Source organism: Lissotriton vulgaris, chromosome 7 (genome assembly GCF_964263255.1).
Source record: "Lissotriton vulgaris chromosome 7, aLisVul1.2, whole genome shotgun sequence".
NCBI classification, from domain to species: domain Eukaryota; kingdom Metazoa; phylum Chordata; class Amphibia; order Caudata; family Salamandridae; genus Lissotriton; species Lissotriton vulgaris.
The window spans coordinates 1,020,639,048-1,020,661,502 of record NC_141695.1 but is presented as its reverse complement, the minus strand read 5'-3'; the positions used below and the strand labels follow the sequence as shown (position 1 = coordinate 1,020,661,502).

General features: G+C 48.5%; 1 protein-coding gene across 2 annotated transcripts in view; it reads left to right on the top strand.

The window, feature by feature from the left end:
• FBXW11 (F-box and WD repeat domain containing 11) overlaps positions 1-22,455 on the top strand; it is a 609,511-nt gene that overhangs the window by 146,996 nt on the left and 440,060 nt on the right. For both annotated transcript variants that reach the window (XM_086931441.1, XM_086931440.1), the window contains 2 exons: positions 10,029-10,215; positions 10,318-10,408. In XM_086931441.1, the coding sequence (XP_086787567.1) occupies positions 10,029-10,215; positions 10,318-10,408 (278 nt within the window). The remainder of the gene's footprint in view (positions 1-10,028; positions 10,216-10,317; positions 10,409-22,455) is intronic.

The following is a 22,455-nucleotide window of genomic DNA, read 5'->3' as shown; positions in this document are numbered from 1 at the left end:
TGCCTGCGCCTGATTGGCTGTAGTTCGGACTAACATAATGACATGGATATGCTATGAAAGTGCTTTTTTCTTTTAATGTATTCTTGTGTTAATGCTGACCTTGGTACTTATGAGTTTTTATGGTTTTAGAATGTATGTAATTATGTTTTATATACATATATGATTGGTTTTATTGCTATTTTATTTACCGTGGGGCTCCCACTTCAACGACTGGGAATATTCAAGCAAGCATGTGAATCTGTGAAAGACACCAATACCGGAGAACCAGTTTACAGGTAAGTAACAATTGTTCTTATGGAATCTCATAAGCCAAACCGGAAGAGGATCTTAAACAATGCATCTATGTTGAGATAATAGTAGAATGCTAAAACACATAACCCACTGTCTAAACTTTGTGGAAGTGTTCGGTATACAAAATAGATTGAGTTACTTAATTCACCATAGTAGGCTTTTCAGGCGTGCAGGTTTCTGGTATACAGGTTTGAAAATATTTTGGGGTTTTGAGGTTCGTGTGCTAAAGTTTTGTTTTGAGTATTTCGAAGTGCAAAAAAGAACAATTGATGGACAGAATGCAGAACAGCGTCATAAATTCACCCCAGTACAGAGATATGGGCCTAAAATCCAATGTTTTTTTGCTCACCAGGCCATTCCAGTTTGGACCCAGCCATATGCAAATCAGTCTTGACCCTGCACCCAATGGGAACAGTCCAGCCCGAACTGCCAGGCCAGGTCCTCCCTGGACTGGAAACAAGCCTTCTAGGACTGGTTTCGGGCTGTCAGCCCTTATCAGCCAGGATAACTTGACTCAAGTGTCATGGAGAGCACGGGACCCACGTCTGGGCATACCCGTCCCAATCGGGGTGACAAATGCAAAAAGAACATTTGATGTACAGAATGCAGAACAAGGTCATACATTCACCCCAGTACAGAGATCTGGGCCTAAATCATGTTTTTTTGCTCTCCATGCCATTCCAGTTTGGACCCAGTGCTTGCCTGGCTGATGAAGGGTGACCTACCCCGAAATCGGTCCCAGGATGCTTGTTTACAGATCAGGGATGACCTGGCTTTGCAGTTCGATCTTGACTGTTTCTACAGTGCACCCGTCAACTGTATGACCATCACAAGCTGGATTGCCTGTAGCTGGTCCCCATGCTTTCTTATTTTTTAAAATATTTTTTTAAGAGACTAAGAAGAGACACTTTAACGAGAGAATATCGAGAGAATATTGTAAAATATTGAGACATGCCTAGATTTTACCTCTTATAGCCCTTTTCGTTTTATAATTTCTGGCCAAATGTTGATAATTGACTGCTCTTTCACTGAAGTTTTGCAGGCCTTTTCCCCCTGGTATAGCTGATGGATGAGGCAAACCGGGAGCTTTTGAATTGGGGACATGTGGTCTCTTTGATCAGTTTCATATTTAACCTAGCCACATGGAGCTTTTCCACTTTTAACTAAGAATTATGAATGTTTTGTTTTTATGTGTATTGTCCAAAGTCACAAGCTAACTACCATTGAGGGATAAAGAAATACTGAGAAGGGCAGCGAGGGAGATCAATCAAGACACTGCAAATTAACCTCTGCTGAAAGGCCTAGCAATAACCAATGACAGCCCCCACAACAGAGAACCTTCTCTCTCCACAGATCTCATTACAATGGTAGTAAACCTGGGAGTTAAGAATGTGATGCATTAGTCTGTTGGCAGCATATTTGTGGGCAGCTAAACCATTCTGTACTACTGACAGCCATGCATGGGTTGTCTGAAATTGAAGACAATGTAAAATTTCCTAGCTTTTATGAAGGAAAGTTTCAATTCTATTAAGTACATGAAGGCAATGATTGTGCATTGCTCTTTCCTTTGTTTTAGCTCATCAGCCCAAACAGTATGAACGATGTAACACTGGAAACACAAGACTACATTGATCGTGAGTCTTTGGTTCAGGTGGAGAAAATAGTCCACTAATCCCTCCGTTCCATCTCTCATAAAGACACCATCAAAGAAAAGCACTTACTCTTTATTTGTGTGAAGGTTACACCATCGGATAAAATAAAAATTATTGCTTCTGGTCGTTCCCTAAGAGAAGATATGAAAAGAAACCACTATTACTTAGAAATTCCTAAATGTTCTAACCGTCAATACCAGTTTTGTTACATTGTCAGATATGCTACATTACAGCAATAACATAAGCAGAATATACTTATTTTTGCAGAGTAATCCTAAATCTTGTGCTTTGGTAACAAGAATACAGTAGAATTGCAGGGCGGATAATCCTGGTCTCTGTATCCTTAATGGAATTATAAAGTCTTAGCTATCGTGAGGGAAATTTCTACATTTCATTCTCAGATCGGAACTTCAGATTATGCAGGTTTAAAGCTTATTAACCCCCAAGGAGGCAACATTCAAGACTGGCTTGAAATAGAATATTCTGAAAGTGGCGTAGGAGGAGCGGTCTGATACATTGAGGATATCTTCCAAGGCGCCTCCTAAATGAAAGCCTTTTGATGCCCTGGCTTCTCTGGTGGAATGGGCTCCAAAAATTGCATTACCAATTCCTGCCATCTCGCAATAGTTGGTGATGAGACCGCTTAGAACTATTTCTTCAGGGCAATAAGTAACTGTGATGTTCCCAGAGCGGCGGATTTCCTCGGTCATCAATTCATACACCCTAAGGCATCTTGCCACACACAACTTTGAATGCTGAAGGAAATCTGGACAGTCTACAACTCTAGTGTTCAATTTAGTCACCCATGAGATTGAAAAGGACACCCCGTCTGGGGAACAAATCCTTTTGGGAACGTGAAGAGCGCTCGCACATCTCACGGCCTTTTGCAAGAGATCCGGCATAAAAGAATAGCCAGTTTACTTAAGAGTTGATTCCATGACTGAAATGTTATTTTGACAGGATTCCATGTCCTTAACGTCCTACAGGGAAACTTACTTGGGAGTTGGAGGCTGAGATCCTCATGTTTCATCACCCTAGAGACTAAGAGGTGTTTATATGCCGGGATATCCTGAAAAGGAAAATGATCCACGGAAATAGCCTGAAAGCAAGCATTAATTGCCCTGCTAAGCCCTTCTCTGCCAGCTCTGATAAGAAATTGACGATGCCTATAACATCCTACCCCATCCAATTGCGAATCCTTTGCACACACCAGCATTACTCGGTGCCATGTGGACTTGTATCGCCTGACTGTAGAAACTGTCCAAGCACATTTGATGTTGTGAGGATCTCCCAGCGTGACCTGCAATCCTGTACACTGTCCGCTATAGAGTCCCTTGTTCAACCACATGGTGGGAGTTGGTCTAAGTTGCCTAAACATTTTTCAGGAGGATCAGAGTCCGGGAAAGAGGGATTGGAGAGGCCATAGAAAGTTCCAGAGGAACTGGAAGCCAAACGTGCAATCTCCACAGTGGTGTCACAAGCACCAACTCCACTCTCTGGTCTGGGTGGTCAGTCAGCTAATCATTAAAATGGGGGGAAGGGGATACCCCTGTCCCAACTCTAGTCCAGGAAAAATACATCCCTGGCCTTTACTAAGGGGACCTGGCTTTTTCTTGTAAAGGTTAACACCCAGGCAGGCTAGAAATACAAAAGCTGGCTGAATATAGAAACAATATTCAAATATTGAATATTGTTTCTATATTCAGCCAGCTTTTGTATTTCTAGCCTGCCTGGGTGTTTACCTTTACAAGAAATTGTTGTCCCTGACCCAGGAGTCTCATCCTCAATCAGGGGGTCCTTGATACCTACAAGAAACTAAGGGGACCTGGCTGCCAGCTGTAAAAATTAAGTAGTTGGTGGTCTAGACGGGAGATCCCTCCAGTGTCTGGATTGCCAGTCCCCTGTTCGGTTCATTCTTCCTGGAAGTTGCTCCTCCTTCACTAAAATATTGTGGAGTAAGCAGTAGTGCCAGAGGTCTCTGGCTATATTGGCCAGGGCTTTGGAGCCCAATCCCCTCAGACAGTTGATGTACCTCACTGCTAAGACATTGTCCATCTTCAGCATGATGGAGCAGGAAACCCAGTTGGGCACTAGGCTCTGTACTGCAATAGAACATGCCAAGAATTCTAGGCAGTTGATGTGTAAGGCTTCTTCTGCTTCTAACTCGGGTCCTCCAGTAGTAGCAGCCCCACATCTGGCTCCCCAACCAAGACGCCGATCATCTGACTCTATGGTGACTTCAAGCGAGGAACCAAAGATTACCTTGCCGTTCAGGCCTGCATGTTTTCTGACCCCCATTGGGTCTCCTCTCTGCGTTTAAAGTTGAGGGAATGTTGTCTGTGTACAAGAGTCGCTGCCTGAGATGCATATCCCATCTATCACTGTAAGTGCCACGAAAAGTTAGCTTGGATGAAAGAAGCCAGCAGTCCCACCACTGGCGAGATGTCTGAGCGAGAGCTTTGCTTTCCATATTTTTTCTGTAATTCCCTGCATATCGGGCCATTTTTCTCTGAGAACTTCAGCGATTGTTGAACCGAATCCATCATGAACTCCAGGAGAGTCATCTTTTGGGCTGGGTTAACCTCCGACTTCTCATTTATGAGAAACTCCAAGTTCTGCAGTAAGGAAACTGCCATCCTCAGTTAACTTCTTAAACCGCCCGGATCCTGATGCATGAGGAGGATATAGTCGAAGTTGAAGATGAGGTGTACTCTTCTTGTCCTTAACTACTCCATGGCTGCTCTCATGATCTTGGTGCAGGACCAAGGTGCTGAGGAAAGATCGTATGGAATTGTAATATGTATTTATATAGCGTCTGCTACTCCTGATGAGTCGTCAAATCACTTTTCGGTGAGTAGCATGTTACTCTGGAAACCAAATAATGATTAGTATAGGGAAAATATTAATTTGAACGGTGGACATGTGAGTCTGTTAGTTGGATTGAATAGGATAATGGTGGAATAGAAGAGGGAAGCATCTAGAAGGTCCTATTTGGGAGGTAATAGTAGTTAAACCACGGACGAGGCATCGAAGAGCTTTTTGGTGAGAAGCATGCAGCTCCTGAACCTCTCCTCAGTCCTCCTGGAATCCTTAGGGCTCCAATATGGAATGGAAGGCCTGTGAACTTGCAGGTTTGATTTTTCCAAGTAAATTGGAGAAACTTTCTGTGGGGAGGAAATATCGGGACTATTTTAGGTGTTATGTAGTCCGAGGCGTACCAACCAGTTGTTGGTTTGGAGGATGTCTCTTAGAAGGTGAATTCCTTCCATTTTGAAGTGGCGATAGACCACCCATTTGTTGAATTGTTTGAAATTTATTATCGTCCAGAAACCTTTGTACTTCTCCACCAAAAACCGTGTGCTGATAAAACCCAGGGGTTGAAGGGATGTCAAGGATAGCACCCCTTTCCTTAACAGATACCCCACTTCTTGGTCTATTAATTGCTCTGCGCCTTGAGCGAAGTTTAAGGGCAAGGGACATACCTGTTGGCACTCAGTGCCTTATAACTTTGTGAAAGCTGTGCACCGATTGATGTACCCTAGCATCTCCTGTTATTGCTGTCCAGTTGTGAAGGAAGCGTCTGAGTCTGTCCTGCACTCTCAACAGAGTAGAAACATTGGCTACCATTTGAACCTCAGGCAGCATTGGAGGTGCACCAAAAGGCACCTCGTCCATTTGTGTTTTTTTAGAACCTAGTGAGGGGAAGAAACTCTCTAATCTTTTCTGGTCCTGCCATTTCATGGATCTTTTAGTTTGGAGTCTGTGGGGAGCTTGGCTGATGGAACAGCTAAGTAAGCCCCCCTAACTCTCCATGCTCCAGCGAAACCTTTTGGGCCAAAAACCTTATTAGGGTTTGCTGCGCCTTATTAAGATAAAAAAAAAGTGGTCACAAACTGAAAAAACCTTGATGAAAGGGTCTCCAAACAACCCCCCATCCACCACCTAGTCAGCCTCTGAGGTGTCCAACTCTCCTAATTTGGGGTCTATCTTAAGGAGGAGTGATCTTATCCGCTCTGTATAGAGGGCTCAATTGGCATTACCCAGGAAACAAAACGGTGCGTTGGGCACACCTGATAGGACTTTAAGATCAAGGGGACTACCAGACACCCTGGTCTCCTCCGTCATATCCAGGATTTTGTTAAGAAGGCCTAAGACGTCCAGGACACCAAGGAGCGGTCAGGGCCCTTTTTGGGGTTCTTGATGAACTTATTAATCAATGTGGCCACCTTGGGGTTGATCTCAGAGGGAATGGGGTTGATCTCAGGGGGATTGTTCTACATTTCTGTCAGGGATGGCCTAGGGCATTCTGCCGTAAGTCTGCCCCTAACCTCCTAATCCAAGGATTATGTAATGTGACTACCCACACATTGTGCCACCTTGTTTTCTGGGGTCTAGTCTGAGGAACAAGGTGAAAAATATCATTGGGTCGAGCATATCTTATAGGGCCGAAAGGGAGTGAGAGTCACCTGGATCTATTCTGGGATATTTAGAGCCATCTTCCTGTCTCCACAGTCTGCTGGGGCCTGCTTCGTCCCCAGATTCCACATTATCATTGCCTTCCCTGGCATCTCCCACAGGGAGGAATTGGTAGTCATTGAGGGTAGTCCCAGAATTATGTTGGTTGTCATCTAGGGCATTAACCTTTCTCTTCAAAAAGGCGAAGCGTAGCCTCTCAAAGGCGTCGGAGGGTTAACAGTGTCCCTTAGGGGCCACCCTAATAGAGCCAGAATCCTCGAAATACCAAGTGCTCCCTTTGGCTTTGCGGTTGGAAGACTGCTGATTTTAGCGGCGAGTAACAGAAGTTGCTCGTTAATTGGCTTGAGGGCTGAAAAAATTACGCATTGATAAGCCACATCAATGACCTCAACTAGCCCTTCATTAAGGGGGGGAAGTATATATATATATATATATCCTACCTACTGACAACCGACAGTAGATCAACAATATATGTATATTTGACCTACTGGCAGTCGTCAGTAGGTAGTTAGGACCTAGTTTCTATAGGAAAAGCATTTTTTGATTTCCCAATATCTTTGGTGCAGGTTGACGAATCTGCATGAAATTTTCGAAACTAATGGGGCGCACCGGTCAGCTCTTGTCATGAAAGGGGGAGATTAGTCAAGCGGGGGCCCAAGAAAAAAGGGGGGGTCCCAAAAGGCGTTTTCTCCTTGTTCATTTCCGTAGGAACGTTTGTTGCAGCTACTGCCCGAACTGCTGAACGGAACAACACCAAATTTGGCTGAGAGGTAGCTCTTGGTCCAGAGTGCACTCTTTGCTTTAAATTGTGTAAATCTGTTCAGTAGTTCCTGAGAAATTATAAAGTAAAAAATATTGATATCTGTTGACCGAGGAGGATTCGCCAACCCGCACAAGCTTCATTCTGATTGGCTGCCAACACTTCAAACCAGGAAGTGTTGGCAGCCATCTTGTGACTCGGTAAAACGATTTAAAAAAAGAAAATGGGGGCAGGGTAGAAACCCCCTGACCCACTAGGCCTGGTCAAGGGGTCTTACAGGGGCTCAAAAGGCATTATTATTTTTTTAAACGGGATTCGCGAGTCACTCTGAGAAAAAAAAGGTGCGTTACCGCGCTTTGTTTTAATAAGCCCCCGGGTGGGCCAGGTCCTGGGTGCAATATTCCAAATATATGCGGCCGCTGCGTGAGCAGCCCGGTTACTTCCCCTTCTCAGGCTTTATTAATTATGGGTGGAGGCCCCCCCCCCCCCCACAGCCCTGGGCACTGCCACCTCCCTAGGGCTTTTTTTATTAAAAGAAGTGTGAGGTGTCTCTTGCTTGCCCCCCACGCTGACACAGGTACCATCATCACCCCGGGGAATTGGAAAATAATGGGTGGGGGTGCCTCCCGGGGCCCACCAACTCCCTGGGGCATTGGAAAATAATGGGTTGGGGTTGCTCGCGGGCCTCCCAATCCCTGGAGCACACCTCCTCCCGGGGCTACCTTTAAAATCTGTGAGGGGGAGGGTTCAAGCACCCCCCCCCCCCCCCCCCCACTGCCTCGGGGACCACCACCTCTCTGGGGCATAGATGAATGGAGTGCGGGAGTCCGTTGCCGACCCCCGAACCCGGGAACCACCACCTCCCCAGGGCTATTTACAAAAAGCACCAATTCAGATGAACCGCGGCGGCAATTCCGCAGCGGTGCGGCGGTTTAGGGCAGTGGGCGGGGACGCGGCGACCAACTGACGTGCGCAGCAGTACGAAGGTAGTGCGCACGACAGCTTTGGCCGACAGAAGCACGCAAGGGGTTAAGTGTCACTGCCTAGGCCACGAGCCGCACCACCACAGGAACATTGTGGGTCTGCTGCTGCTTATTGGGGCAGTAAATGCGGAGCGGGGTGGAACTGCCATTGGTGGGCGTTCTGTGACATTATTTTTGCCTCCGTTTACTCCAATATTGACATTTCAAGTGGCAGTAACCAACTGGGGACTGATTTTGCAGACTACAGGTCCCACAATTCATAGCGTGTTCTAGACACCTGAGCGCTATTCAAGATAATAATAAAAGAAAGACTTACCTTAAGTCTTTGTCTGCCACTTGAATGCGGTAATGCCCATTGAAGAAGAGGGAAATCCCAAAACTAGTCAGCAGGAGCCGGAGGCGTGTGTCACTGTTCAAAGCAGCCTTTCTGTGGACAATGCTCACCACTTATCTCACATACTTTAGACTTTGTCTTCATCTAAGTTAGATCTCATCCCGCCTCCAGTCTCAAAACCTCCAAGCAGTCAAAATTTCACTCCATTAAATTCTGTTTTTCCGGATGCTGTGAAGTTCGACGAGCGGGAGAATGTGGCACAATGTGCTGAATTCTAACGCTGGAAGCTTGTTTTGCACTTTAAAATCTGCACGAGCGACACCATGCCAGATGCCGCTGTTTTTCTGCTGCTCAAGTAGCTTTTCTATTCAAACAGCAGCTTCTCATTGTGATCTGCCATGACCGCCCATGTTGAAAATCTCAGCTGGAGGCGTTCTAGCGCCCGATAATCTCGCTAGGGTATGCAAATTCTTGCTCAACAACTTTACATTGGCGAGCCGCATGTGAGAAAATCTCTGCCACGTTGTGGTTGACGGGCATGTTTAAGGTTTACTTTTAACCTCTGAGCAACATTCAGGCATGCTGGAAAGGTTATGACAACAAAAAACAAAGGTGTTGGATGGAATGTTTGAATTCATCTCAGTCACTGGCAATCGTTTGGGTCCAACTTTTTTCACCCACCATGCCACCTTAGTTTGGATCAAGTCATATGAAAATCAGTCTTGACCCTTCTCTAGTGGAAAGAGTCCAGTCCGAACTGCCCGGTCCTCCTTGAAAACGCAGCACAAGCAACCCAAGACTGGTGGTGTTGTTATTATGGCTCATCAGCCAGATATAGCTTGATTCTAGTGGCACAGTGAGCATGAGACCCACATCTAATCAAACCAGTCTCATTCTCTTGACCCTGCAGTGATTTTAACTGCGTAAATAAATAAAGTAGGTGTTTTGGAGATTTAATCCCAGTCTCTTAAATTGTGCATCTGTTACCGTTCATCAACACTCTTGGAGAAAGCGGTTACTGAAGCAAGGTCAAGGAGTAAAATAGTTTTTCAGCTGAACATACTCTTCAGGTTCTAATGCATAAACGCGGAATTGAAGTACATAGCTGACGTAATAACCATGATATATAACCATCCTACTTTAAAAGTAGTGTTACCACATCTGCACATCTTAAATATTTTTTTAAACTTCTCTGTTAATTAATTCTTGTTCTTGGGAGTATAGTTGTAAGCATCACAAGACTTTTAAAATACGATTGAAACACTCTAAAGCTTCCATTAGGAGGCCAAAGGCACAATCTCATTCTGACTTTGTGCTCTGTCCCATTTCCATTTTTGTTCTGGAACATATTTCTATGTGTATTTTGCAATTGGTTTGTTCGAGATATAGTTTATCTCTTGGAATCGTGATCCATTTAAGACTTTTATTACGTGAGGTTTTTGTTACTCTAGGTAGTTTTAAAGATGTTGCTGCTAATGCTGCATAGTGAGCTAATGGATCTATAATATGTATGTATATATATTTTCTCACAGAACAAGGCTTGGATCACATAGCAGAAAACATCCTTTCGTATCTTGATGCTAAATCTCTGTGTGCAGCTGAACTGGTCTGTAAAGAATGGCAGCGGGTAATTTCTGAGGGAATGTTGTGGAAGAAGCTGATAGAAAGAATGGTACGGACAGATCCCTTGTGGAAGGGGCTTTCTGAGAGAAGAGGGTGGTAAGTAACTTCTGGTTGAAGATGCCCTGTTAAAAAAATTATTTCATAAGTAATGGTATAAGAAATGTGAAAAAATTTCTCCTATTTTTCTTTTGCTTAAAGGGATCAGTACCTGTTTAAAAACCGGCCAACAGACGGCCCTCCGAATTCTTTCTACCGGTCATTATACCCAAAGATTATTCAGGATATAGAGGTATTTTTCCTATTTTTTAAGTCTACCTTAATTTTCTGTTGTCTCTCTGCTCCTTACTTTTACTTAACACAGTAATGTTAAAAATATTTAGTACTTGTGATTATTCTAAAGTATGAAGCATTTGTTTAAATAGTAGTGAAAGATACTTTACAATGGTCTTTCTACACGTGTTCTCTGTTAATCATGTCCAATATAAAAAGAAAGACGAGAAACTACTTCTAGGGTAATGAGTACATTGTTTAGTAATCATCCTTTGGTTAGATAGACTTGTATATTTCACCTCAGAATTGGATCATGTGAAAACACTTTATAGATGGTGAATGAAATCTGTTTAAACAGTGTTGACATAGTTACTCTACATATGACCACAATTATGTAATACTGAACTTGCTGAAGAAGCAGTGGCCTAGCTACGTGTGGATTATGTTGGCTATAATTATGCCTTTCAGTTTTCAGGCTGCCTGTAAAAATGGTTGGCATCTTTGTTTTCTACTTAATAGACAGCAGCTACTAGTTTTCCAACACTTGTTACTACCTAGCATTTGAAAGTGCTTCTACCCTTAATGAACTTTGAGTAATGATTTTCCAAAGTGAATACATATATTGTTTTATTCATTAAAACATAAAAATTAGCTTTGAAACATAATGGTAGTAGAATTTAACTTTTAAAATGTGATTGCTACATACTTTTAGCTATTTTAGTGAGAATATGTATTTCAACTTGCAGATTTCCACAATATCGTGGATATTTGCAACATTTATTCCCCGTAATATGCTTTGGACGTATTTGCTGAATATCTTAACTTACACACAAGACATGGGTTAGCCTGGTTTCAGACATAGTCTAATGTACTACTATGAATTTTAACTGTAAATGTAATTGGTTTAAGTTTATTTATCCATGTAAATTCTCTTTCTTATAGTAGTGAACTTCACAAACTAGCCTCATTCTACCCTTTCGATGCAGCAGTTCAGGAAAATGAGTTGGAAAAAAGTGATTATTTTACATAGGGTTATGGAAGGAAATTGGGGAAGATAATTCAAATTCTAGGGTGTTTTGAAAGTGCAGGAATGTAGAAGTTTGTTAGTAGATTGTAAAGACAGACATGCAATTTCTGTAAAGTTTATTATTCATAAGTAATTTAACCCTGTGACCAAGAATAAGGAAACCTATTTCATATAAAGGTCCATTGTAAATGAACAACTCTGTTCATGCAGAGAAAATATAAAAGGTGTCTTGGCTGTCTAGTTGTGGCATACAACTCGAAGTCCTAGGAAGAGTGTGCCCTCATGAAGCCAAAAACTATCTGGGAAAGCAAATCTGTACGTCCCCAAACACTGAAAGAAGTATTGGGAAGCCCTTTTCGCTCAAAAATGAGTACGTGGACTCATTCCTTTGATGGATCCTTGTCAAAGTAAGTCTTAAGAGTCAATGTGGAAGTGTAAGACTAGTTAGATTCATCCCAGTCCCACCATTGTCAACGTTGGAAGTAGAAAGGCTGTCTGGGTGCTTCATGGTCTTGCTTCTTTTCCCTTGCCGAGTTACTGATCCCACAACTAGTCTCAAAGCATAGCAGGTTTCCTGGTCCTTCGGCCACATTGCAATAGATTGAGACTTTTGGGGAACCATATGACACATTTTCATCACACTTTCTGGTGCGCCTTGGAACCCTAAGGATTCCCAGAGGCCTACAGTTGGGTGAACGCCAGTGGGTCCGCCCTCTGCACGGTTGTTTCATGATTCACCTTGAGTTCTACTCAGACGACAGAGCTGACTTCCAATCTGGCACCAAAATCCACACCGGTCCCATTGACCTCAACACTGCTACTAACTGCGGGAGGAAGTCCCTGTTCCTGTATGTACTGATGCATCTAGTACCAAATCAATCAGATTCAGAGAGAAGGTGGAACCACATCCCTGTTCTCCAACAACGTTTCAGTTTGGACTCTGATCAGAGCCAACTAGTCTTTGGATATGATAATGGGGATAAGGGGGATTTTTCATCACTATGATTATGCACAGACTTGCAGTGCCCTGGCCACTCAAACATTGGGTTGTGTTCTTCCCCTGGAACACGAACGAAAGAAAGTGCCTCCTTTGTTATTGTAATTAGACTTGCAGCAGAGGAATTGGATTTACAACAGCCTATTACAGAACTCGTAATTAACTAACTTACGAGTTTTGCAACCAGGGCAAATGTTTTGAGAACCCTTATTCTCATGTTCGAGGCATGTGGGCTGCTGAATTCATATCTGTGCATAGATCGCCGCCTCGTGTTGGGTCTGGAGGGGCGTGGCTTGGACGCCGATCGGGATGGCGGCGTGAGCTCGCAGCTCCGCGCGGAATCCCGCTAATTCTCCTGCTTTTTGCACCCTGGGCGACCCGAGGTTGACACTCCTGCCTTCCGAAGTGTGTGGGGACCGCTGGGCGCAGGCGGAAGGTTGCTGGGGGACTGCTGGCCCCGAGGAGACTGAGTTGGGCGACGGCCGAGGTGTTGCAGAGAGTGAGAAGAAAATGGCGGCGATGAGGTCGGGCAGCCCCGGACATCAGCTTTGAGCCGAGTTGTCGCCGACTGGCGGGAGGCCCTGCAGCCGATAGACCGAGGCATTGGGGACAGAGGCGTCAGTTCCAGAGGTCAGGGGACAGTGATTCGCCCCGCCCGGACTTTGGGGCCCCTCGCTGGCCGCCTTCTCTATCTCCTTCCTTCCCCCCTCAGGCTTCCGAGGGGGTCGGCTGAACAGTGCTCGCCACGCTGGCCATTGGCCCTGAGGGCATCGGCGGTGGCACTAGATCCTGCTCAGTATCGGAGAGTTGGTGCCGAACTAAGAGTGCAGAGGCTGGACGGGCTTTCTGGCCTGTGACGCAGCACCCTGAAATGGCGGCGGCTGGAGGGCTGGTGGCCGAGGAGCGCGCTGAAGGGGACATGGCGGCATCGTCTCAGATGGGTGAGATTTCCCCGCCGGAGTCGGACCAGGAGCAGCGGCTGAACCGACGTCTAGACGCCATACTCTATGCAATCACCTCGACCAAGGAGGCGCTGCACCAGGACATCGCACAAGTGGCCACGGGACTGGGGCTACTGAGAGCGGACCACGCGAAGCTGGAGGATAGGGGTCAAGGACCATGACCAGCTGTTAGCGGACCTGAAACCGTCGGTGGTGACCGCGGAACACAAGATCACAGACATACTGGCCCGGTTGGACTCGCTGGAACGACGGGCGGAGGATGCCGAAGGCCGCAATAGGCGAAACAACGTGCGGGTCGTAGGCCTGCCGGAACGAATTGAGGGGGAGGATGCGGTGGCCTACATGGAGAACTGGTTCCGCACAGTGGTGGCACCGGAGGGGCTTACTCCTTTCTTTACTCTGGAGCGAGCCCACAGGGTGCCTGCTCGCCCACTGGGGCTTGGCCGCCCTCCCCGACCGATGGTGGTGCGGCTCCTCCACTATAAGGACCGGGACCTCCTCATCCAGAGGGCTAGGATGTCGGGCCCGTATGAGGTTGAAAACAGCAAGGTCACGATCTTCCCGGACTACACCCAGACGGTCCAGAGGAACAGGGCATCGTTCCTAGCGGTAAAGAAGGAGCTACGGGAGGAGGGCATTCAATATTCCTTGCTCTTCCCGGCCAAGCTGCGGGTCATACTGGATGAGACTACGCACTTCTTCCAGACTCCGGACGAAGTGTGGCAGTGGCTGGAGTCGTATAGAGCGGGGACAGACAGGTCGCATAAAAGTAGGCGAGATCAGCCTAAGCAACCCCGGATCAGACAATCGCAGCGCATCCGGTCCCGCAACAGGCGCCAGCGGGAGAAACGGGAGGCTCAAATGGCTGCGGAAAAGAGATGCGCTTGCAGCAACGGCGGCCATCACGGGATCGCAGCAGAACAATGATCTGGTGGAAACGGACTCGGGCGGGGAAGGCAGCAGGACAGGAGAGGACCTCTCGGAAGCGGAAAGCTCGAAGGGGCCGGTGGTGACCCCCCAGACCTCTGATGGAATATTTTGCGGTTGAGACTATGTTGGGACTTGGTCGAGACTTAATGGTAGGGCGGTATCCTGTTGGCGATGAGTGGGTTACCGGGAGGGGGGCTGAGTGCGCAGAGTGGGATGAGGGCGCGGGGTGTGGGTTCCGCTAGCTGGGGTCGGCGATAACTCACCCCCCTTTGGCCCTTAAGGCCTTCTGTGGCGGAGACCACAGGGTAGGAGAATGGTTAGTTGGTTCGAGGTTTGGATGAGGGCTGACATTGGGTTCGTTGGCTCTGTCCTGGGGAGTGGGGTTTGGGGTGTTTTTCTGTTCAGGGGGTGTTCTGGGGGTGGCAACTGCTTTGGGGGGGATGTGTACTTTTGTTATTTGGCTCGGACTGATCGATGCTGGTATGGGGACATTACCTAACTTGAAATGCCTGACGTGGAATGTCCGGGGGCTGCGAACTATGGTTAAACGCCACAAAGTACACGCATACCTGGTGCGAAGGGGGGTTCAGATTGCTATGCTACAAGAAACCCATCTGACCAAAAAAGAGTGCGCTGCGTTGCAAAAAAGATGGCAGGGCCAGGTGTTCGGCACCACTTATTCAGCATATGCCAGGGGGGTACTGATCTGGGTGAGGGCGGGGATACCGTTCCAGGTATTGAATCAAGTAGTGGACCCTGATGGTAGGTTCGTAGCAGTGGAGGGGAGGCTGTATGGCAGGGATGTGGTTCTCTGTTGTGTGTATGCGCCAAATACTGATCAGGCTCAATATTTTGATGGCATGTCTGGGTCCTTAGCCTCTTTCCTGGCAGGCCCGATAGTGTTAGGGGGGGACTTCAACTCGATTACGGATGTGGCTCTAGATAGGTCCCACCCTCCCCTTGTAGACTCCCCGGTGCGTAAGTTGGCCATGCACAGGAAGGACTGGCAGGACAGATGGGGGTTGCTGGATGTTTGGCGGGAGCAGCACAGAGACACCAGGGATTACTCCTTTTATTCTGCTCTCCACGCACTACATGTGAGGATAGATTCAGTGCTCTGTAGTGGGTCCCTAGCCCCTTTGATTTCCCATACGGAGTACCTGGCTAGAACCATCTCGGACCATAACCCCCTATTGGTACACATCCAGTGGCAGCGGGAGCGCTCAGCGATACCAACATGGCGGCTCCGGCCAGACACGCTGGAGGACTCGGTATTCAGTGACGCTGTCCAGCAAGGCATAGACCGTTATTTCGGCGAGAATGAGGGTTCGGCCACGAGTAGGTCCACTGAATGGGATGCAATGAAAGTGGTGGTGAGAGGGGTGTGTCTGGGTCGGTTTTCGAATTCTCGTACGACTGTGTTGAATGCACTCATGAAAGCGGAAGAGACTCTGAGAGATTTGGAGCGCCGCAGGCCGGCCAGGCCGGACTTACAGACCCAGTTATTGGAAGCGAAGGAAGTGGTCGCCACCGAGACGGAACGGTTGAGGTGTTACAACTACAGGCAATACGTCGTCAGAGCGCATTCAGAACGGGACAAGGTGGGCACGCTCTTGGCCAGACTTGCTAACCCGGAACTTAGGGGCTGCCCGATCCTTAGCATTAGCAACGCACGGGGGGAGATGGTGTATTCCCAGGCAGCGGTGTTGGAGTGCTTTCGGGTGTATTATCAGGAATTGTATCAGAGTCAGTTGGGAGTGGAGGTCCAGGAAATAGCGGAGTACCTAGGGGCGAGGCAGCTTCCGGTCCTAGACGAGGAGGACGCGAAAATGTTGGGCGGCCCGACCACGCTCACTGAAATACGGGTGGCCATTAAACATATGGCTCGTAATAAAACGCCCGGGGTGGACGGGTTACCAATAGAATTTTATCAGCAATATGTCGACAGCCTGGCCCCCAGGCTACTGGTGGTGTACACGGAAGCTTTTGAGACAGGGGGTTTGCCTGGGTCCATGCGTGAGGCCTTGATTGTGCCGCTCCTAAAGCCTGGCAGGGATGCAACAGATGTGAGGTCCTATCGCCCGCTGTCCATGTTGACGGTGGACTACAAGATCCTGAGCCGAATTCTAGCCTCCAGACTGGCCCCACACATGACGGGCCTGGTGCACAGGGATCAGGCTGGGTTTATCCCCACGAGGAGCACGGCGCTGAATATTCGCCGCCTGGTGGGGATAATGGACGCCATCTTGGATGGGGATGGGGGCCAAGCGGTCCTGTCCGTGGACATTGAGAAGGCCTTTGATAGTTTGGAATGGACTTTCCTGGATGGAGTACTGGAGAGGTTTGGCATAGGTGAGGGGTTCCGCCGGTGGACGAGGGTCTTGTATGCCTCGGCGACGGCGCGGGTGCGTTTGGGTGGTCTGGTGTCTGCGGCATACCCGGTGGGCAGGGGCACAAGACAGGGGTGCTCCCTTTCCCCCCTCTTGTTTGCGCTGGCGATGGAGCCTTTGGCGGTCCATGCGAGGTCGGGTGACAAATACGCGGGAATAGCCAGCGGCGGGCAGCAGCATCACATATCGCTGTATGCGGACGACCTACTCCTGTACCTCTATGATACGGCGCGGGCCCTGGAAGGAGCGATGGACCTGTTGTCGGAGTTTGGCCGGCTGTCGGGCCTTAAGGTCAACTGGGTGAAGACCTGTGTGTTTCCGCTGAGAGCGGAGTCACCCAACCCTGCTCGCGACCTGGGGGTGGTCTGGGAGCCATCTTGTTTCACGTATCTGGGAGTCCGTATTTACCACGCGACCGCGGACCTATTAGAGGGCAATATTGGTCGGTGCGTTCGGGCACTGAGGGGCAGCATATCCTTCTGGTCGACCCTCCCGCTGACAGTTCTGGGTAGGATTGCTCTTTTGAAGATGGTGGCGCTCCCCCGCTTCCTGTACTACTTCCGGACGTTGCCTATCTGGATTCCTCAGGGGATCTTTAGAGACCTGAGGACGATGATTATTGGTTTCCTATGGGGGCATGGCCGCTGTAGAGTGGCTCTGAGCACGCTGCTTCGCCCCAAGATTGAGGGGGGCATGGCTGTCCCCGACTTTGAACTATATTATTTGGCGGCGCAACTGCAGGTCCTCACGCAACATGTGGCCAGGGTGTTCAGGGGTCCGGAGGAGGACCGAGAGCTGGGGATACAACGCCATGTGCTGTCCTATATCGTCATGCAGCAGAGACTTGAGCTACGGGCCTCACTATGGAGGAACGGACACTCAGGCTGTGCTGGCAGAGGAGCCTTAGGAGAGCGAAGGCGACGCGGCCTTATGCGCCGGAAATTCCGATCGGTATGCTGACGGCCCTGCCGCATGGGGGTGATTGGTCCCCATTGCTGGATTGGGAGGATGCGGGCCTACAGATGGTAGGTGACCTGTACATAGATGGGGCTCTGGTACCCTTCGAAGTGCTTCGGGAACAGTTCGGGCTGCCTGACGGGGGGTTCCTCCTGCATGCGGCAGTGGTAGCGGCTATACAGAAGCACTGGAAAGGAGGGCTCATGGAACCGACCACGACTATGGCGTGCCAGTATGTGGTGATGGCAGCGGGCACATTCAAGGCTGTGACATGCCTCCATAACAGGATGCTGAACGAGGGACTGGAACCGCTCCAGGGGCTAAAGGCTAAATGGGAGGAGAGTGTGGGCAGGCCCATCCCAGACACGGCGTGGGGTCACATTTTACGGCGTACGTGGAAAGGCACGAGAAATGCGCGCTTCCAGCAAGTGCATTTCTATGTGCTCCATAGGGCCTACCTGACCCCCGAAAAAATACGGCGGTACTTCCAGGTACAAGACGCTCGGTGCCCGCGGTGTTCGTCTCCAGGGGCGGACATGGATCATTTGTTCTGGGGTTGCCCGCACTTGGAGGCCTATTGGGCGGAGGTGGGGGACCTCCTAAACGAAGTGACCGACAGGGAGGTGGATTTCGACATGGCGGTGTGTTTGTTGCTCTGGTTCCCGCACACCAAACACACCAAGGTGACGAGCAAATTTATTGATCTGGGTCTGATACTGGCGCAAAGAGAGATATCATGGCATTGGAAATCTAAGGACGGGCCGTCAACACGGAGATGGAAGAATGAATTGCTGCGGTGGTCTGAATGCGAGAGTGTGCTCCGGATGAAGCAGGCTGTCAAGCTTGGTAATGAGAAGGCCTTGGATGCAGCACGTGCGTGGGAGTTGGTGGTGCAGGCTTTGCGTGACTCTTTGGTGGAGGATGAGGACTGAGGGACTGGGGCCAGTGGACACTGCGGGGCATACGAACACAGAGTTGTCATTGACACTGTAGTGGATCCATCCAACATATCAGGACGAGGCACACACCCTTAGCAGTTGCCGGGGTGGGGACATCGGGGGGTTGTTCAGTGGGAGTTTGGGGTGGGCCGGAAGCCAAGAAGCTGGTTGTCCGCGATGGCGACTTCGAGTTCAGTAGGACCAGTAGGACACAGCGCGGAGTAGGAGAGGGCTGGGGGGAGCGGCCAGGCATGGTAAGCTCTACAGCGCTCGGGGGTGGGGCCGGATGCGGATAGTAGTATTGATCACGCAAGCGGAATGGCTGACGGAGGCATTGTTGAGGGTGGGGGGGTAAAATGCAGATACGTAAAACGATCTTTCGACCATGGTCCCTATGGGACGCTCACTGTGATGTTTTCCTACTAAGTAGAGTACTATGCCGCCCGGCCTCCGGGATGCGGGCTGAATGGCTGTGTATGATGTACGTTTTATTGTTGATCGGGGGGGACGTCACGAGTGGACTGGTTGACTAACTGTATTCTGTGGTTTCTAACTCTGCAATAAAAACAAATTAAAAAAAAAAAATAGTGTTGGGTCCGGATGATTGCACATTGTTGTCCTGGAAGAGTCTTTGAAGTATAGGTGGCTCCTCCCCTGGACTACAGTGCGCATGGGCATCCTCTCCATCCTCAGATTGTTTTTTTTCCGCCATTGGGTTCGGCTGTTACTATCTTAGCTCAAGTTAGGAAAACTTTCTACAAAAGCCAAAAGGCTTTCGACAGCGTCGGTATCATTTCGTTCGGTACCGGTAACTTTGTTTCGAGAGTACATCGAGGAATCAGATGGGTTTCTTTCCACACTCAACCCGAGCTTCGATCTACAATGGAAAGAAGCCCATTCAAGAGGTGTCCACTTTGCAATGCAAAATACCCGTACATCGATGTCCACCCGGTGTGCAACAAGTGCCTGTCCCCGGATCACAACGAAGCCAACTGTATGGCCTGTGCCCGGTTCAGGTCGAAGAAAACTCTTCGGATTTGACGCGCGACTCAATTGGAGTCGAAAAGGTCAGCGCCTGTTCCTGAAAACATCTTCGGGACCGAAGACTAAGAGGTCGTTGATCTGAAGGATCAGGAATACTGCTCCGATCCGGCTTCGGACCATGACTCCGAGTAGGACGCCGAAGACAAAGAGGTGCAAGAAGAAGACGAAAATGTCGTCGAGGAGGTAGGAGACGACGCAGAGGCCCTTGGGGCCGTAGAAGATAGCTCAGGGGAGGAGCTAGGCCCAACCGGCTAAACGGGGGCCGACGATGACGCACTCAATAAGGCTCAGGTCGAGGGATTGCCACTAGGCCTTACCAAAGATCTACAGTCTCGTTCTACAGCCCCGCATAAAGGCCCGGCTTCGAACATTAATAAAGGGCCATCGGTTTCAAAACCGCCATCGGTCGATCCAAAGAAATCTAAACCGAAAGTATCAATGACAAAGCCGAAACCGAAAGTGCAACTAACTCTGGTCGGCTCCAAGGCCTCAAAACCCTCGGAGCCGAAGAAACAGAAAATGGCCATCGATGCCGAAAAGCTCAAGGAGGTCATCGAACCGACGGTTGGGGCACCGAAGACCAAGGTCAAGGCTGTCGAACCAACAAGGCCGACATTGAAAGGAGTCGACACACACACACGACTCGAACCGAAAGACTGGATCGATCCTCGGTTTAGGTCTGCGGACAAGACGAAGACTGGCTCCAATGACCCTGTTGATTCGACGCAGCCGAGTCCATTCATAGCCAAGGAAGTGTCGGAGTCACTCCAACGCATCAAGGATAAGGCTACAGCGGTCGGGCCAAAGAAGGCCCCAACACCAAAGCTGGTCGGAAACGTTCAGACCGCGTCGACGCCAATCACATTCAGGTTGCCACCCTCAGTGCGTCCGAAGATGTTCGAACCAAAAAGAGGTATCTGCGCCTTAAAAAAGTATCGACGGAAATAGAGGCTACAGAGGAGCCTGAAGAACAGGAGCCGAGGCAATTCATCGACTCGGAAACTGGTAGACTGTCCATATATAAAAGGAAAATAATACCAGAAACACCCATGGAGTCATATAAGATTCCCTTGAAGAAGAAGAGGATTTCAACAACGTCACCGGCTCTTGTGGAACCCCTCCATTCCTATGGACAAGAACCTCAGGATTTTTCACCCACATACTCAGATGTGGCGGCAGGGGATGACGAACATGAAGATGACCCTTATCATATGGACACTGATCCCGATGATCAAAACCAACCATGGGCAGACCCAAGGGATCCGCAGACTGCCCCAGACACTCATGTGTACAGTGTGAAAACATCTCCTACTGAGGACACTACTGCCTTTAACACCCTTATTGAAAGAGCAGCCAGTAATCATGACGTCGAGCTACATGCTGACCCTGTGGACGAAGACTTTCTGGTCGACACCTTTTCCACTTCAGAAAGAACAGCCAAGACCCTGCCCATGCTAAAAGGGGCCCTTAAGCATGCTGGTGACATTTTTAAGGACACCACTAGGGCCAGGGTGTTAAACCCAAGGATTGAAAAGAAATATAGACCGGCACCTGTGGACCCTACTTATATGAGGGGACAGTTGCCATTGGACTCATTAGTTGTTTCTAATGCACGTAAGAGAGCAAACTCCCAGACTACAGGTGATGCTCCTCCTCCTGACAAAGAGTCAAAAGTTCTGGAAACTTCAGGAAAAAGGGTGGCTGCGCAGGTGGCTAACATCTGGCGCATTGCCAACACTCAGGCACTCTTAGCCAGATATGACAGGTCCCATTATGATACCCTTGAGACACTGTTGCAACACCTACCAGATCAGTACAAGGAGGGTGCAGAACTACTAATCCAAGAAGGGAAGCTTATAACCAATGCTTCCATCAAGTGTGCGCTAGACGCAGCTGACACTGCAGCCAGGGCCATCAACACTAGCGTTATGTTAAGGAGACATGCCTGGTTGAGAATCTCGGGATTCAAACCAGAAATACAAACTTCTATCCTCAATCAGCCAGTTAACCCGGACTACTTATTTGGACCTGAGGTTGACACCACCCTTGAAAAAATTAAAAAAGACACGGAGACTGCAAAGTCTATGGGGGCTCTGCAGTCACAGCAGTTTCGGGGTGGCTTCTTTCGTCGCTCCAATACTAGGGGACCTTCAAGAGGCCAATCCACACAACAGACACAGTACAATAAAGGGAGTACACAATCCACCTACAATAAGAACAACCGGGTGGAAACAACATCAAGGGCAAAGGCAGAGGAAACAACAGTTCCAGATCCTCTGCCAATAACAAACAGTGATGCCCTGTCACTGACCCCTGACCATGTAACACCTGTCGGGGGGGAGACTACAACAGTTCCTGCCAGTCTGGAAATCCATCACCACGGACAGGTGGGTGAGAGACATTATCCAGTACGAGTATTGTCTGGAATTAACATCCACTCCACCCAACATCCCACCAAGACACCGTCCTATGTCCGCAGAGCACTTACACTTATTGCAGCAGGAGGTCGTCAGCATGTTGCAAAAAGGGGCCATAGAGCTCATGCCTGTAGAAGACCAAGGCTCAGGGGTGTACTCTCTGTACTTTTTAATACCCAAAAAGGACGGGGGTCTCAGACCTATACTGGACCTCAGGCCTCTAAACAGTTACATTCTGTCAGAGCATTTTCATATGCTCACCTTACAGCAGGTTCTGCCGTTACTCAGTCAGGGAGACTTTCTCGCAACACTGGATCTAAAAGATGTGTATTTCCATATACCCATACACCCATCGCACAGACAGTATCTCGGGTTCACTATTCAAAATCAACATTATCAGTTCA